This window comes from Manacus vitellinus, unplaced genomic scaffold (assembly GCF_001715985.3).
Source record: "Manacus vitellinus isolate BGI_N305 unplaced genomic scaffold, ASM171598v3 scaffold_4_pilon, whole genome shotgun sequence".
Lineage (NCBI taxonomy): Eukaryota > Metazoa > Chordata > Aves > Passeriformes > Pipridae > Manacus > Manacus vitellinus.
Window position 1 is genome coordinate 24,296,042 of NW_021940604.1, and position 17,710 is coordinate 24,313,751.

Below are 17,710 nucleotides of genomic sequence, written 5' to 3' on the forward strand. Positions count from 1 at the left end.
CTATGAAACCTTTTTTTAGTTTAGAGAAAGCATGTGCAGTTCTGGTACAGATTCTAGGATGGTGGGGGAGTTGGGAAGAGCAGGGATGGAGTTTAATTGAATAAACATCCCAGTAGAGGGCAGTCTGCTATGAAGATTTTTAAAACCTTTGCAATGTCTTAGCTACTCTGGAAAAAGGAACATCCCATGCTTCTCTGTTTAAGTGGCATGTTCTTGCTTCTTCTCCAGACTGACTGAGCATATATCTCTTTCACAGACAGGCTGTTATTCTCAAAGTTAAACAATAAGTTATATAAGAGTCTTTCATGGCTGGTAGTGTTAAAAGTCCCTATGGTACTGGCAGGAAAGTAAACAGGAGAGAAAGGAGGGGGCGAGGGGAACTCTCCTAGCCCAATTCTGCCAGCAGTAAAACAAATACAATTTTTCATGTTGTTGTTTAACAAGCACTGCCTCTGAATTGACTTTTTTTTTAGAATTTTTTATTTTGTATTTAGAGTTGTCACTTAACATCAGTGACTCTTAACTAGGGAGGTGATCTTGCAAATGACATTCAGAGCACAGAGGGGTAAGCTGTGCTAGGAGAAAGTGTACTGGCTGTGGTTTGTTTTCACTGCAGGAACATTGACATGCAGCATGCTCAGGGGAAGAGTGAGTAGCGTGGAGGGGAAGGGCTGAAAACATTGTCAGCTTGCTCAAGTGAGACATACTGATGGTTAAAACAGGGCTGTGGGAATTTTTCTAAAACCTTACACTATCTTTGTCAAGCCTGGATCTGGAATAGAAGCCTACTATGACTATCTTCCTGCAGCCCTGGCAATAGGTGTGGAGAATTTTACTATCGAGAAACAGCCAGGTAGTAGCTTTATTATTTATTTATTTTACTATAAGCTGAAGGCCATCATAAAAGTTGTGTGTGATGTTTCAGACATCAGAAGATTACTGATTTAATTCTGGCTAGACTTAAGAAAGAGAATGGATGTAAATATGCATGTACATATTGCTGGGGTCCTCTTCTGAACAGGGCTGCCTGGTGTCCTGTTGGAATTGAAACAGTTGTCAGCCCAATGATCTAGGGTCAAAATCCCACTTCTGTGGCTCTGGTAGGGCTCCTTCAACCTCAAACTTAGCAGAGGCTCAGATGAATATGGTCAGAATAGAAAGGCTCTTTATACCAGCACATGATATCTAAAATCCCAGAAGAAAAACCCAGCTGGAATAAGGAATTTAAATTAATGCCCGGAGCAAGTTTTCTAACCAGGGAAGTGGGCGGATAAAACATATCAGACTGTCATTTACATATAACTGTATCCATGCCCTGCATAAAGTATGTTGGGTCTGCTCTCAGAATGTAGTAAGTAGTTTCTGTTGGACCCGATCCTGAAATTATGCAATCCTGTGATCACCCATCATCTCGGCTTCTGAAATCTAGTCGATTAAGCCAGTACTCTGCAAATAGAAAACAAAACAAAGCCTTTGCAGCCTGAGAGTACCAGCTTCGGGTGGCTTGGATTGTTCAGATGGTCCCAAGAGGTCGCTATTTGAAAGGGAGTTCTTGCCCCAGTCCTCAAAGTCTCAAAAAACTGCTAGAACATAAAATGAGACAGGAGGTATGTGCAAACTTCAGTGACTTACTGGAACCACTGCAAAGATAATGTCAAAACATAGCTTTATGTTCCTTTCATTAAAAAAAAACAAATACACCTCTTCCCTCCCCAAGGAAAAAAAAAACCAACCAAAAAAACTCCAACCCTTCACAATCATTTTATCTAACGAAAAAATTTAGAAAATAAAAGTGGAGTTTGAAAGGCTGAGAGATTACAGTGGGGGTTCTTTGTGATCATGCAGGCAGATCTTTGTGGCATGGAAACATGTGCACATCTATGATATTAGAACACTTGAGGCTGTTCAGAGAGCATAATTGCTCTTTACTGATCAAATGTTTCAGCAAATTCTACAGAAATTTTTTCTCTGTAGAAGCCATGTGCTTTTTGTTTTTTTCCTTAAATAACAACAGATAGGTAATTTCTGCATCAAGTGAAATTTTTCTTGTATGTGAAATCTTCTTAGTTGAGTCAAATGCAGGGTCAGTGTTATGCAAAAGTGCAGTATATATGTAAAGTTAAGGAAGTAACTGATGTTATGACTGTTTTATTGTGGTGACTAGGTACATCCCTAAATGTAGATTTAAAAAGAAAAAAAATCTAGTCAGTCACTCTGTGTTTTTAAGCTGTTACATCCATAGCATATAGTGAAAATTGTGGCAATGTTAAAATGCAGCTTATTGATGCAATGAGTTTTTAGTTCCTAGTTATTAAAGCCATGCATTGCACAATTGCATCTCTCTTGCGACCCATCTTTCTTTCTCTGGATGCTTTCATCTTCCGTGGCTGGATACATGGAGTCCAGTTAGTAATTTGACCTTTTGGCTCTGTTTGAAAGTTTGGATTCTGTTTGTGATTTTTGTGAACTTCAATGTTTATTTTTTTCTATGAGATTGATTTGATGTATTTCATTGGAAATGCGTTAGATAGCAATGCAAAGGGCACTAGCGCATGAAGAACAGTAGTTTGTCAAATAACCACAGATAAAGATCAGGCTGTAGATTATCATGGTGTTAATGTCTGCAGTTAAAGAAGAGAGTTTATCTTTTCCTATATACAGGCATATTATCTAGTAACTGAATTTTACTTTTTTAATTTTTAGTACATTGTTATGCAGAAACAAATTATGCAGTAGAGTTTTTTCCCACCTTGAAAATAAAAAGGGGAAAGGCAGTAAAACTTGTAATTTATCATCTTAAAAAGGAATGCCTTAGTATGATACTATGTACTCAAAGGGCCCCTATTTGTGAACTAAATATAAAGAACTCTTCCTTGTCCTAAATCTGGCAGTGGTGATTTTCCAGGTAGTGTTCAAAGAACTTGCGTTAATAGTCACTGGGGTTGCTGGCATGCACATTACTTGGAAGTAGAGCACTCTGATGTCTGTCCTATTGACATTTTAGTTGAGGGGTAATACATAAAGCCAGGAAGTCTGAAAACCACCTGCCTTCTCTTGTTCATTCTTTTTGTTGTTGTTGTTTGTTTAATTATGTATGAATTCTTGGTTTGAAATGTGCTGCTACTAGACAAAATATTTAACTTTACTTTTGCTGTGGATCCTAATAAAGCTTTGGCATTCCTTATATGACTTGTATGATGAATCAATTGGATTTTGTAATGAAAGAAAATATTTAAGTGATTACAAGATTCCTTTTACTAATTGGGCTTTAAATAATTTTTCTTATTTTGATAATCATTGATTTATTGAAATTGCAGGTAAATCACTTCATCTCTTAATGCTTACCTAAGCTGTGCTTACTTTTCATCAAACTGAAGAAAAACAGGTAGCATTGAAACAAAATTGCTAAGGGAAAAAAAACAATTCACAGAAAATACTCCACTAGAAACTAAAACTCCTCTATAAAGGTTTTACTTTAAAGAGTTTGACACTTGAAAGATTAGATAAAATAGTACTTGGGAGCACAGCTATCTTAATGATACTGCTGTACATGTTGGTATGGTGTAATGATGGTCATAACGAATGTTTAAGAAATAATAGATATAACAAATTCAAAATTGCCAAGTGACTGAATGGCAGTAGTGAAACTAAAAGCCATGTACCAATGTCAGCTCTTTGAAATAATCCTTCCCTTACTAGTGCCGAGTTAGGGAGTATGTGTTATGCTGTGTTATGCTTATAAAATCATTGTTATGCTGAAGGTTTTTCAAAGCTCTAATTGAAAGGCTACAGGATCTTTTCTGTCCTGCTTTGACAGATCCTAAATGTTGTTTTGAGAGTTGCAATTGGTTTATAACTTCCTTACTTTTACCAGTGGGTGTTGTTCGAAATGATAGTAATTATTTTAATGAGAGAAATGTGCACTGAGTGGCATTCCAGAGCTCCTTCAGAAATTATTGAAATGTGTTTCCTTTTCAGTTTAGATGGAGGAAACCAGGTCTGACATTACAGCTGTCTCCCTTATGCTGAACCATGAATGCATTCTAAGATTTGACTGAGATGCTAGTGTGAAATTTCAGTTCATAAATTTGTGAACCAAGAACAAGGATTGCAGTTCAGCTCATGAAGATGATGTGGCAGTATAAGAATAACCCAAATGATAGTTGGTAAATCCTATTTCTTTTTGCCATCCTGAAACCCAGGATACTGTCTGTTTACAGTATAGTGTCCGTGGCATTCAGGCTGTGATTCCACATTCGTCAGTGCTGCAATCTGAGCTGCCTTAAGCAATCTCTGCCCCTAATATTCATGTTTCCAGCTGCTTGGTGCAGTGTGTTAGCTTGGCCATTTGTGCAACTGCACAATGAATGGACCAAGATAGTAATGTGGCAGAGGGACTTCTTTTATTATTTTTCTTTTTTTATTGTGTTTAGTCTTTTTTTTTATTTCCTCCTTCCCCTCCTGGATTCTTTGGTTTTTTTGGATTTTTTTTTTTATGTTTTTTTGTTGTAACATGCTATTTTTTCAGCTGGATCAGTTCCCCAGACTGGTTTACTTCACAAATGGCAGATGCTTGTACTGACATGACATGGGGAATGAACTTGCATGGATACAAGCAAGCACAGCAGTAGAAAGAGCTAGAGGTGGAGACCTCCTAAGCTGATACTGCTGCCAAGATTTGCTCACCAAACTGTGACTTTGCATCGTGAATGTCTAAATCTGTGGTATAATGCTAAACATTTTAGCGTGCTGCAGTCAACTGTATCTTGTCCTGTTTCTGTCAAATTCCTTTGGGTTATAGAACACACTGATGTAAGAATAGCTTTAGACAGACATAATTGCTATCCCACCAGCAAGATGCATTGGGAGTTCCTACTTCAAATTAAACATGAACTGCTATCAACTCTTAACCAGTCCAGCTGGGAATAATGAAGGAAAAACTCATTAGATGTACTCAGATTTGCTGTCATCAGAGGTTCTGAATTGCCTTTGTAACAACATCAGAAATTTGCAAGTCAGTGTTCTTTCTTGGGGAAAGCAATCAGTCTTCTCTTAACCGTTTAATTCACAGTATTAAAGAACAGATTTACACAGGTTCTGACTGTGACTTAAAGAATTTTGTGTGTCATACTCTTAAGTTTAACTGAAATTTATATTTCTATATACCACTTAAATTACTAGATATGTTTTTTGAGTTTGGGAGGAAGAGGAGGAAACTTGGTGCTTTTACAGGTATGGACAGATGTTTAAGCAGTGTATTGCAGTAATTTTCTTAATTACAACTGACACCTTCAGTTATTGTTTCTCTAAAAAAACACTTACGATGCTTCTTTCAAGAAAGATCACCTAATCTTGGATTCCTTTTCTGGATAGACTCCCTTCTAGGAAGGAGGAAACAATGTCTCAATTTTGCAGATTGCCCTATGTTTCATATAATGGGGCTTTTTTTTGGTCCAGTAGGAATCTTAGGTGTTTTTTTCTATTTGTGTTGTGAGATTTCAGCTCTGTAGACGTTTTTTAGTCATATAATTAGTTGTTGACAAAATGCCTGTAAAAAATACAACTTGGAAACACTCATTTGGGGTTTGTTTTTGTTTTGAGGACTCTTTGGTTGTTGGCTTTTTTGTCAGCTTTCATACACTGACATTTGTCTCTATTCTACTAGGTCCTCTTCTTGTGTCTTCAGAACTGTGGATTTGTTTGAATAGCAGTATCGTTAGAACTAATTCTTTGGAAATTTATTTTCCTTAACTCATTCTACAGATATTTTGCACAACTAATGTTGCAAATATTAACCAAAATATGTCTAAGAAGTAGTGACAATGTATGAATAAGAATCCTTTGAAGATGTGTTTAGGGCCAAGTGGAAAAAAAAAAAACAGATTCATATTTTTTGATTAGGGGTTTAAATTTCCATTAGATACTGTCATGTAAGGACAATATGGACAGGACATGGCCTGTGTCAGCTCAGTTCATTAAACATCTATGGTACTTATGGAATATGCTCAAAACAGCTCAGTCAGGAGAGGGAAACTTTAAGTTGATGACTTCGTGTTACTTTCTGCCTTTCCTTGTTGGGCTTGCACTTTCAAAAGCTTTGCCAGGAAACAGAGTATGTTTGCAAAGCCCAAGTAGCAAGAAGGATTCATTTTGAAAATTTTATCTTGTGTTATACGCGTGCAAAAATGAACCAGAAGCTTCAGAAAATTTATAACTTAATGCTCATTTAACAGCAGCACTAGATTTTTGTGTGTGTAAACATAATGAAAAGGTCAAACCTCAAAATTCTGAGTGTCATTTAGTTTGCCACAGTAGGCAAAGCAAGGGCGAGGAGGTGCTCCAGGTGCTGGAGTAGAGATTGCCCTGCTGACTGTGCTGAAGACCACGGTGAAGCAGGCTGTGCCCCTGCAGCCTACAGAGGTCCACAGTGGAGGAGATATCCGCTGTGACTTATTTAGACACCTGTTTAGCTGGAATACATTTAATAATAATAAACTTTCTTTGTTTTAATTCATGGTTAAAATAAACAGATAATGCTGTTTGGTTTTGATCTCCTGAAACGTTAGCAGACTGTACTTACTTTATTTATTGATGTAAGTGATAAATGTGGGTTCTTGGTGAGTTCTCACATTCCATACGTGTCTGTTTACTCAACTAACTGTAGAAACAATTCATTTTTTCCTTGGGGTTTAGGTAGTAACTTCTCAAGTTAGACTTTTTTTTCTCCAGAGAATGAATTGTCTTTGGTTTTTCTATACCTTCTTATAGGTGTCGGATGATGGTCGATATGTCTTGCTGTCTATTAGAGAAGGCTGTGATCCAGTGAACAGACTGTGGTACTGTGATCTACAAAGAGAATCTCAGGGTATATCAGGTATGTGTTTTCTTGCTTTCTAAGTTTTGCTTCATTTTAAGGCAATGTATGACTTGAATTACTTTGTTTAAATATATGTATTTCAATATGCGTATTGCTTAACCTCCTTAATGCAGAGATTATGAGAAAAAATAAGCACTGCTTCCTTCTGCTAGCATTCCATTTTCTGTTATATATCAGTAGATGGAAAACTCTGTTCATAGTTCTGTGGTTTGTTTAAAAGGTCTCAATGAAAAATCGATGTAATATAGGCAGCCTTACCCAGTGTATGTTTCATTTCATTCTACCCCACTAGTACTTTTCCATGTTTAATTTCTTTTTTGTATTTTAAAATAATTTAATTTAATTTAATAATTTAAAATAATTCATGTCTCCCTTCAAGCACTAATAACCTTTTTTCAAAAAAACATAGCTGCTTTATGGATAACATTTTTTTCTTTATATAGTACTAGGAAATGAACAAAAATCTTCTGATTTTGTTTTGTAGCAACATTGTTATTACAGTAGAAGTATCTGCTCATACTTCCAATACACTGTCATGGGATGTTCCTTCCTTACTTTCTAGTTGGATTAGTGTTTGGCTTTTGTGTATTTGGCTTTTTAGCCTCAATGGTATGGGATGAAAGTATGGCACTTTGCTCCCTATGGCTGTTGGTGATGGTTGGCATAGTTAGCTGTCTTATTGATTGGTGGTTTTGTATTTCCAGAGTATTGGATTATTGAAATGTCATCTTCGATATGTGCTTTGCATACAACACAACTCAGCTTTTTTCGATTCTTTGCAACTTTGTTTCTGTTAAATACTGGATCTCAAGAAACTTCTTTTTTTGTTTATTAACAGAATATTCTAGGCTTAGGAGTGTGATTAAGACTGATAGCAGCTTTGCAATGTGGAGTGTATAGTTCTGTTTCACCCTGCCTTTATTGCACTAGGTGGTGGTTGTGTTCTTCCCTTAGTTCATCAACAAGTCTTAGTACAATATTTTGCATTTTGGTGAGTTTGGTGTTATTGATGATAGTTAACAGTTTTATACTCCTTTCTGGGAGTAATTTTTTGAGGCATGTCACACACTCATTTTATAAAGGATATTTCTTAATTACTTCTAAACTTGTCTTGAACAGCTGTAGTTGTTTAATGCCCTCTTGAATGCAGGAAGTTGCAGGCCTAATCAAAGTTATTATGTGCTTTCTATGCAACTATATTTCAAACATAAAATTGTGTAGATAAACTGCTTAGTATAGTGAAGCATTTTTGTAAATGATAAATTGCATTGTCATTCAAGTTGACACTCTTCAGCTGGAGACAGAATATACGAAAAGCATAGCTCTCCTCCCATATTCACCCTCCCATTTATAGAGACACTGGACAATTTTGAAGAGAATACTATCATCAAGCCTTGAAATGACCATGGATGAGATAACGAAGCATCTATTTTGTACTACCTGGTATAAGGTAAACCTACAGTTTAACCTTTTCCAGGCTTGAAAATGCTTCTTTAAAAAAGTGTTTTCTCTGAACCAGTCTTTGATTTACCTTGCTACTTGTTTGTCGTTGGGTAGGAGTTATGCAATCCTTCAAAATTCTCCCTTTTTGCCTATAAAAGGAAAGATCTAGCTGTAACCATTTGCTTGCACAAATTCCCTATTCTATAAAGTTAGGAACTCTCCAGATCTGTCTCACTAAGTTGCCAAGTGCACTTTCAGTACAAAGACTCTTCTTTACCCATGTCTTTTTACCTCCATGTTAGTGAGCACAGGCTTAACAGTAAATGTCTGGGATACTTCCTAAAGTTGATCTTCTGTGGAACTGTAAATATGCTGAACCTTCAGCTTTTGGTGGCCAAAGGCAATAAGTTGAGCAAGCAGTAATATATGTAAGCTTAAATTTTGGCTCTATCAATCTAGCCCACAAGAGGTGTAATTTCAGTTCAACTTTTAACTTTCTGAGACAGCAAGTGTAGAACAGGTTGCTTGTGAAGTTCGGAGAAATTAATGCCAAATTTCAGTTTAGCTGTTCTAGACAAGTAAATGAGCAGCTCTGGAGTAGTGGAGTTAAATGGCAAATCTGTTTCTTAAGACTTGCATTTAACTGCTGGTAGTACAGGCTGCTCAGTAATATATCAAGATATGTTCAGATGGGTTAAGTGATGCTTAGAGAATTATGTATAACAGAAGCATATTCTTAACAAAACCATGAGATACAAAAATACTGACTCTTGCTACGCTATCTTTGGAATGCAGTGTTAGTACAAGGATCTGCGTAAGTATCAAACTATACCTCGTTATGAAATTTTAGGAGAATCAAGTGACTTTGAAAAATATCTCTACTTTTAAAACATGTTACATGATCCTTCTGTCTTTTGGAACAGATTTTATTTATGAGTAGATCTCATACCTTTGGTGACATCTAAGATAGTTCTTGCCTTCAGAACTATTGAATGTTTAATCTATGACTTTTTACTTGAATTGTTTACAATTATATATTTGTTCAAGAAGCCATTCTAGTGTTCAGAATACCACATATTAGTTTTGAAAAAAAAATACAAAGGAAGAAAAAAGTAGGATACCTAGTGCTTTTCCAGTCTCCTTGGTGGTACTTGATATAGATAAATAATTAGATTTTCAAGCACATTTTTTTCCCTACTTGCTCTTTTAATCCAGGTTTTCCAAGAATACTCTAGTTCTTTAGAAAATTTTCTCTTTATGCTATAGATCTTTTAGGTCTCAAACCTCTTTAGACTTATACAGAAACAATCAAACACAAAAAGCAGTGAGGCCTTTTCGAAAGGTAACAGTTATATTTTACATAGAATCCATTAGTTATACCACATGTTTCTTTGTAAGGAAGTAAAAGCAACTGCTAAGCAAAAGCTAATGGGTGAGATTCAAATTCTTATGAAGTTTGTGGCAAAACCCTAATTATAGAATGACATGCTTCAACAGATTGTGTTCGGTGCTCCTCTGTAGCATATATGGTTTATAAAATAATGTTTTAATCATGTAATCATGGATTTATCTTTTTTAAAATATTTTGTGTCCCAAGGTAAACATATCCCTGTGTAGTTTGAAATGCTACATATAAAACCAGGAGTGAAGAAATCTTCGGTTACTTAGACTTGCACAAAAATGCAAAGAATGGATTCTCATCTGTGACTTATTAACTAAAAAACCTGTTTCAAAGTGTTATGTTAACTACATCAGGAACACCTTTCTTGATTTTTGATTGCTAGTTGTGATTTGTTTTCCTTTGACAGGAGGAAATCAAATATCTTCATTGTTTAAAGAATTTTCGTTTGAAAGACTATGTTCTCATAGTCAACAAAACCATCCACTGAAAAGTGAATTTGTTTTCCTTCTAATACACTGAGGCCTTGTGGAATTAACTGCAGTTCTGTTACTGTTTCTTAGAGATGATGGTTGCAATGATAAAAGCTTCTTATTTGGCCACTTTGCAAACAAATGTCTGTGAAGAACTCAAGAAGTTCAGTGTGGCAGCATTAGTACCGACTGCCAAAATGCCAGGTGGTCATCTCCAGGAAAACTACAGGAATGTCTATCAAAATGCAATTCCTTATAGATATAGATCAATAGTTCATTTCCAAGATAAACTTGTATTTTTGCTGGAAATATATCCATATTTCATGACTTAAGAAAAGTAATTGGGAATAATTTGTCTAAATTATTTGATCTTGTCTAATTGCAGTGTCTTTGTTCTTGTTTTGCGGAGAATGAAAATGCAAACTGAAACCCATGACACTAGGGAACTGTAAGAGAACAGAGGAAAATATATTTGACCTCTTCAAAGAATGATGTGGAATATTTTCATAGTGTGCCTCTTAATCAGTAGTGCTCTCCAAATCTGACAAAAATCCAGTTTCTAGGGCCAGTAGGTTCCACTTATCCTAAGAACACTTCCAAATGCAATTAATGAACTGATTATCTTGATAAAGTCTTATGAACAAGCAACATAATTAATTATTGCTGTCCTTAGAGGTTAAAAAATGAACTGAAGGCAGCAAAAAGTCAACTCCCATCTTACATCAGTTTATAATTTGTACCTTTTATATTGTATTTTCTGAAAGGAGAAGATAAGTCTGAGATACTTGACTCCCCTCTGCGAAGGTCCCTGTCAACATAGTCTCTACTCTGTATTGCTATTGCTGAAACAGAGACCTGGCACAGAATTTGCAAACAGAAGTTTGGATGGAACAATGTAGCCATAGGTGTATTTGTGATGTTCTCAATACTGTCCTTGTGCTGGAATTCCCAAGCCTTTCAGATGATGGCAGTTTGAAGCATGTGTTCAACCAGCATGGTTTAGGAGGGGCAGGTTCTGTCTGACCAACCTGATCTTCTTTTGTGATCAGGTGACCCGCCTGGTGGATGAGGGGAAGGCTGTGGATGTGTCTATCTGGACTTCAGCAAAGCCTTTGACACCATCTCCCATAGCACTCTCCTGAAAAAGCTGGCAGCCCACAGCTTGGACAGGGGCACTCTGTGCTGGGTTAGGAACTGGCTGGAGAGCTGGGCTCAGAGAGTGGTGGTGAACGGGGCTGCAACCAGTTGGTAGCCAGTCACTAGTGGTGTCCCCCAGGGATCAGTGTTGGACCCAGTCCTGTTTAATATCTTTCTTGATGATCTGGATGAGGGGATTGAGTGTACCATTAGCAAATTTACAGATGACACCAAGTTGAGGGGCGTGTTGATCTACTGGAAAGCAGGAGGGCTCTTCAGAGGGACCTGAACAAGCTGGAGAGATGCTCTGATTCCAGCAGGATGAGGTTCAACAAGGCCAAGTGCCGGGTCCTGCACTTTGGCCACAACAACCCCCTGCAGCGCTACAGGCTGGGGACAGAGTGGCTGGAGAGCAGCCAGGCAGAAAGAGACCTGGGAGTCTGGACTGACAGGAAGCTGAACATGAGCCAGCAGTGTGCCCAGGTGGCCAAGAAGGCCAATGGCATCCTGGCCTGGATCAGGAACAGTGTGGCCAGCAGGACCAGGGAAGTGATTCTTCCCCTGTACTCAGCACTGGTGAGGCCACATCTGGAGTACTGTGTCCAGTTCTGGGCCTCTCAGTTCAGGAAGGATGTCGAGGTGCTGGAGCAGGTCCAGAGAAGAACAACAAGGCTGGTGAAGGGACTCGAGCACAGGTCCTATGAGGAGAGGCTGAGGGAGCTGGGGTCGTTTAGCCCGGAGCAAGCTCGGGGGAGACCTCATCACTCTCTGCAACTACCTGAAAGGAGGTTGTAGGCAGGTGGACGTTGGTCTCTTCTCCCAGGCAACCAGGATAGGACAAGATAGCATGGTCTTAAGCTGTGCCAGGGGAGGTTTAGGTTGAATATTAGGAGAAAATTTTTTTACAGAGAGAGTAATCAGACATTGGAATGGACTGCCCAGGGAGGTGGTGGATTCACCGTCCCTGGAGGTTTTTAAGATGAGACTGGATGTAGCACTTAGTGCCACGGTCTAGTAACCACAGCAGTGTTGGATCAAGGGTTGGACTTGATGATCTCAAGATCTTTTCCAACCCAGTCAATTCTATGATTCAGGCTTCCCACTGCTTCATTGTAGGGATGGCATACACTGCCTATGTAACTTAGAGACTATATCCATACAGTGACAGGTTGGCCACAACCTGTATTCTGACTCTGAAACTAAGGAGTGTGCCGCCTCACCTCCATGTGTCAAAGCTCTCTTTCTCCAAGATATCATAACTATATCCAAGTTGCCTGTTGGGAATGATTTTGGCAAATACTGTCCCCCAAACTGTGATTGCATGTTGTCTGTTAATTGGCAGAGACTAAAAATGTGAGGGGGGATGTGGTAGTCATTAAACAGTGCAGAAGTTGCAGCCTGTGTCTCACCTATATATACATATATATATATATATATATATATATGTAAAACCAGGTTGATTTCACATGGCAACCTGTTTTGTGTTAATTTCTTGTGCAGTGAGACATGAATTACCTGGCCTTGATTAAAGACTCCCTGTCATGATGTGTTTCCAGATGAACTATTCAAGAGCTGAGATGATGGATGTAAGTGAGGAAAGGAAGCAACACAGTTGCAATTTGCCTGCGTGAAAGTTATGTTCCTTTAGGAAGCAGTGGTCGCAGGATGAGAATGATAGTAATTGCTATGATGGTAATGACTGTAATAATGAAGTTGTCTTAAGGTAAAAGTAAACTGAAAAGGTGGTCTCCATCTCTCCTTCTCTCTGGCAATTCATGCAATCTGGCAATATTGCACTGGACATACAGAGGTGGTGAGGTGGCAGATTTCATATGATCTCATACAACTCTTAAGTTTTCTCTGTCATGTATAGAGATTGTTGATACAGTTTTTCATTATATTCATCTTTGGGGGCTTTTTTGATTTAGCTGAACTAGTGAACTTCAGCACACAGATGGACATATGGAAGTGGGTTATGCTCTTACGAAATATTTCAAGTCTGGTGTCAACAAATTTCTCATAGTTCTGAACTGACTTGTTTTGTAAAGTCAGTTTAGAAAGATAAATGCCAATAGAGTAAATATACTGTACTTAGGGGTCGTAAGAATTGAGGTTGACTAGCTCATTTGTGGGCTTTGTTTCTAACTTACTGTAGATTAATGACATGGTACAATTTTTTGGAACATTTTTACCTATATATTAAGAGACCCACTTGCTCAGAGTAAAGTTTTGTTTGTCTGAAAGACGGAAAAAATTGTTTTCCTTCAAAGAGCACAGTATCTGATTGAACTATTTTGCAGGCTAGAATGGAGAAGTGGGGTGAAAAGGGGGGATCCATCTTGGGAAAAGAGAGAGGAGAAACAGGAGTGCAAAATGAAACAATATATTTCATGTATGGAAATGGAAAACACTTAACAAATATCTGCCTTGTAGAACTCAGAAGATGGCTGTGAATTCAGGGATGAGTCAGCTACTGTGGGAATCATTAAGCAACACAATATAGCCCATAACAGGCTTACAGGAGCTCGGGGATTTCTTTCCCCAGCAGGTGAAAGGAACGTGCAGTCTTTGCTTTTTACTCTTATTTATATATGGCATGATTTTATAGCAAGAAAATTATTTCCTTTTTAAATTTCAAATTAAACTCAACAATTTCTGGCTGCTTTGAAAAGATAATCCAATAGAATAAGCAAATCCAGTTGAAAAAATTAAGCTGTAAAACCTTTTTTTGCTTTCTTAAATTGTGAACTTTTCCAGTATTTATGTTCAGTTACATGCCTGTCCCATTTTTACTGGCTGTCTAGACAATACAAATAAAAAAGTAAATTTGCAGTAAATTTTCGATCTGAGAGGCTGAAAAGGAAGATCCAGATTGTTCCACAAGAATGAGCAAGAAATGGAACAGAATGATTTTGCTAACAATCTGTAAGTAGTCAGAGTAATACCTTTCTTTCCAAAGCGACAGAATAATATTGTAGTTCTTCCTCTGTTTCTCATCCCAGATGTTGTTGGGGTTTTTTGCAGTTCCTTTAAGCTTTTCTTCACCACGTTGGTCTTGTTTTCTGACTGAGAGTTAGGCGGTGATGCTAAATCAAAATGTCTTGTTGTTTTGAGGTGCCTGGTGTAGGTTTTAATTGAGTTACCATTAGTTATTTTTGTTGTTCTAAATAATTTTCATTTTTTCACAGAATGTGTTGCTTTCTCCTGCAAGAAGACAGGTCATCTTCAGTCTTGCTAGTGAAGAAAGAATAACGGGCCTTACAAATAAGGAACATAAAGTATATTTTCCTGGTTTGTCCCATATTGGATAGATCTGTGACATGATCTGGACATTGCAACACTGAAATATTTCAATATTTATCTTTCAGATTCTCTGCTACTCCATGGTTCATGCAGTCCTGAGCTACATTTCCATTCTATAAAATTCGAAGAGATAGGGACCACAGAAAAGGATGCAGGAAAACCTACCTGTGGAGCTGTTGAAATGGGGAAATAGGCAGTGTTGAGGGGTGAGGGGCAAAGTTCAAACTACATGGGATGTAGATACTCCATGTTTAATAGGTAACTACCTTTCTGAGGTATCACAGAATATACAAGGAGTTGGTGTTTTTCCTGTAATGGCATAGCATGGAGAACACATACTGTGTCTTTGCTTTGACTATGGATGTTGTCTCTTGGGATGAGACACTGTATTCACTCCATACTTTGCCCGAAGATGAGCTTCTTAGCTTGGATATTACCTAAGTACTTGCGTAAAATCTGTTCTTTGTGAAAATCATCTACTGGTACCTCAGTCACTTCTGTGCATTTCAGGACAGTATTCTAGGTGCCAACCAATCCAAAGTAAATTGCTTTGATGTGGAGGAAACCTCTGACTTAACTTTCCCACAAGTTATCTTGTTATGAAACATGGTTTACCCAATATTTGCCATTTCATTGTTGGTTTAGTAATGGTGATGTGATGCATTTCATTAACTTCTTGCACAGCATGAATTGTTGCTTCTTTTTGCATACTCCCTTTAAATAAGTGAGGTGATAATGATATCATTAAAGACTCTATGCAAGCATGACATTTGACTAGATCTGCTGTACTGAGGGCAGTTGTGTTCTGTGCATTCATTGATTCTTGATGTATTTCTCAGGCTATGGACTAATGGTAGTTAACTTGCCCTGTGTTTAGCAGGAAATTACCTTGTCTATGAATGGAAATCACATCTAATAAATGAGAGTAGACTATTTCTAAATGTTTAGGAAACTTAAAAGACTTTGACTTGTTTGTTTCTACATTTGAAAAATTAAGTGTGTCGGATAGGACTTCCCCCTTTACTGTATTTGATTACTCATGATATTTTTGTCAAGAGCTATAGATTAATTGAACTTGCAGTGCAATCTTCTGTAATAATTCTTGTCAAATTGTATTCCCCAGAAGGTAATCTACACTACTGTTTCTGTTTCTTTCCATGAATAGTACAGGGAGCATCTGAACATCTTTTCTGCTTCCCAGAGTGCTTCCCTTCCCCCTTTCACAATGTTTCTGCTGTATACAGACTGAGTCATTTTCCTCTTCAAATGTTCAGGTTGTTTGCTAGGTTTTCAAGTGGGCCATTGTGAGCTATTTGTGCCAAGAATGGTCCTTTTTAGAATAGAAAATCACCGTGATAAGTAACCTATGACAAATACATAATAGCTTTTTTTTTAAATGGGAATTTTAAATTAGTCTGAAAAGGTAAGAGGTTTGGGAGATAATTTTCCCCTGCTCCTCTACTACCCCGGGCCTCTCGTGAATCCCACCAGGTAAAGCCAGTTTGTGGTGTAGTTTTTAAGACAAAACTCTTTGTGTTAGAAGTGACTAGATTTACCTATTGGAGTTTTGTGTTTACAGCTAACTTAACTAAACCCACTTTTTAAAAAAAGCTTTTATTATCTGATATTGGTGCTTTACAAATATTCCATTTCTCAAGACTGGGTATCTGTGGTCATAATTCACAGTATTGTGGCAAGGCAATAGTGAGGAGACATCACTGGGAGAAAACAAGAGGGCTGCTCTTGGGGTAACTCCCTTGCTGTACTCTGCTTCAGGTAGCTGTGGATATGGGAGCTCTTCCCTTCATGCTTGCTGCTTTGGTTGCTTGTGGGGTGAGCTTTAGAAAGATCAGGCAAAATTAAAATTATGGGATTCTTGTTGGGATTTGACCACTCTTTGTCAGCCACTGAACCAACTCACACAGTTTAATTTTGCTTTATGAAATTTCAGTAGCAGGAGTGCAACAGCCGTGTGTTGGGTCAGGAAGGACAGCACTGTAGGTTCATGTACAGAAGGTTATCCCTCATTCAGGGCTCCAGATTTCCCTACTTATCTTGCCAAACTGCTGGTAGGCTTTTCAACCCTTGACTCTTGTAACAAACATTTAAAAGTGATCAAATACTAAGTATTTCTTTAAAAAAACACACATATTTACCCAGTAGCTGAGCATTATAAGGCACAATTTTTAGTAACTATTTTACCAACTTGCCTTCCAGAACACAGACAGCACTCTGGTTTGCTTGTATGTTGAACCAGTCAAACAAGAAAATTCTCTCATTAATCACTTTGCTTAACTGTTTTTGGGAAATCTGAAAATGTCTCATAATAACCAAGCAGCTGGATACACAGTAATCAAGCGATTATATATAAGCAAAAGGTCCTTGTTGTGCACCTTGCCAAAAAAATCCCACAAAACCCCCCAACCAAACAATGACTTCAAAAAAACCAAAACCAGTGTTTTTTTTCTGTAGCATGTCTCTTCCTGTTTCTGTGCCTGATAATAATTTTGTTCTTCCCTTTTCTTGAGAAATGAGTTTGTTTCTTTTCTATTAGATTGTCAGGCTTTACTGTTTATTCTTTTGAATATGTGGTTTGGTGCAGCGAAGAAAGAATTTAGCACCAATCTGTTGGTGTGGAACAAGAGACAAATGAAAGCTGTTTAATCACTCTTGGCTATGAACTTAAACCAGCATAACATAGCCTGTTGGTCTTGCTGAAGTTGTCCTTAATATTGACCTTTTTCTTTATTTTGTGTTATGGTAGCCACTATGAAGCCTAATAACGAAATCAGGATCCTCTTGTGAGCACCACAGAACTGTTTTATGAGTCACTGACGCAGAGCCCTGGGCAGAGCCCCACTTTGCTCTCTTGGGGGAGCTGAAGCATGAGAATAGAGGGGGAAAAGAAGGGATATAAGGCAGTGCGAGGAGCAAAAGAGGTAGCTCTTGTTATAACCTCTGGGAACATAGAAACTGTGAAAGGCTGCTGTGACTCTGGAATGCAAAAAGTTGAAAGGGTTGGCTAATTGGAAGGCACAGCCTGAGTTGTTGACCTGGAAGGGAGACTAAACGCAGGTT

The 17,710-nt window shown here is 37.8% G+C and overlaps 1 protein-coding gene across 1 annotated transcript in view; it reads left to right on the plus strand.

The window, feature by feature from the left end:
• The window catches only part of PREP (prolyl endopeptidase), a 90,072-nt gene that overhangs the window by 18,481 nt on the left and 53,881 nt on the right, over window positions 1-17,710 (plus strand). Inside the window, exon 8 of the mRNA XM_029962753.1 lies at window positions 6,769-6,874. Within this exon, the coding sequence (XP_029818613.1) occupies window positions 6,769-6,874 (106 nt within the window). The remainder of the gene's footprint in view (window positions 1-6,768; window positions 6,875-17,710) is intronic.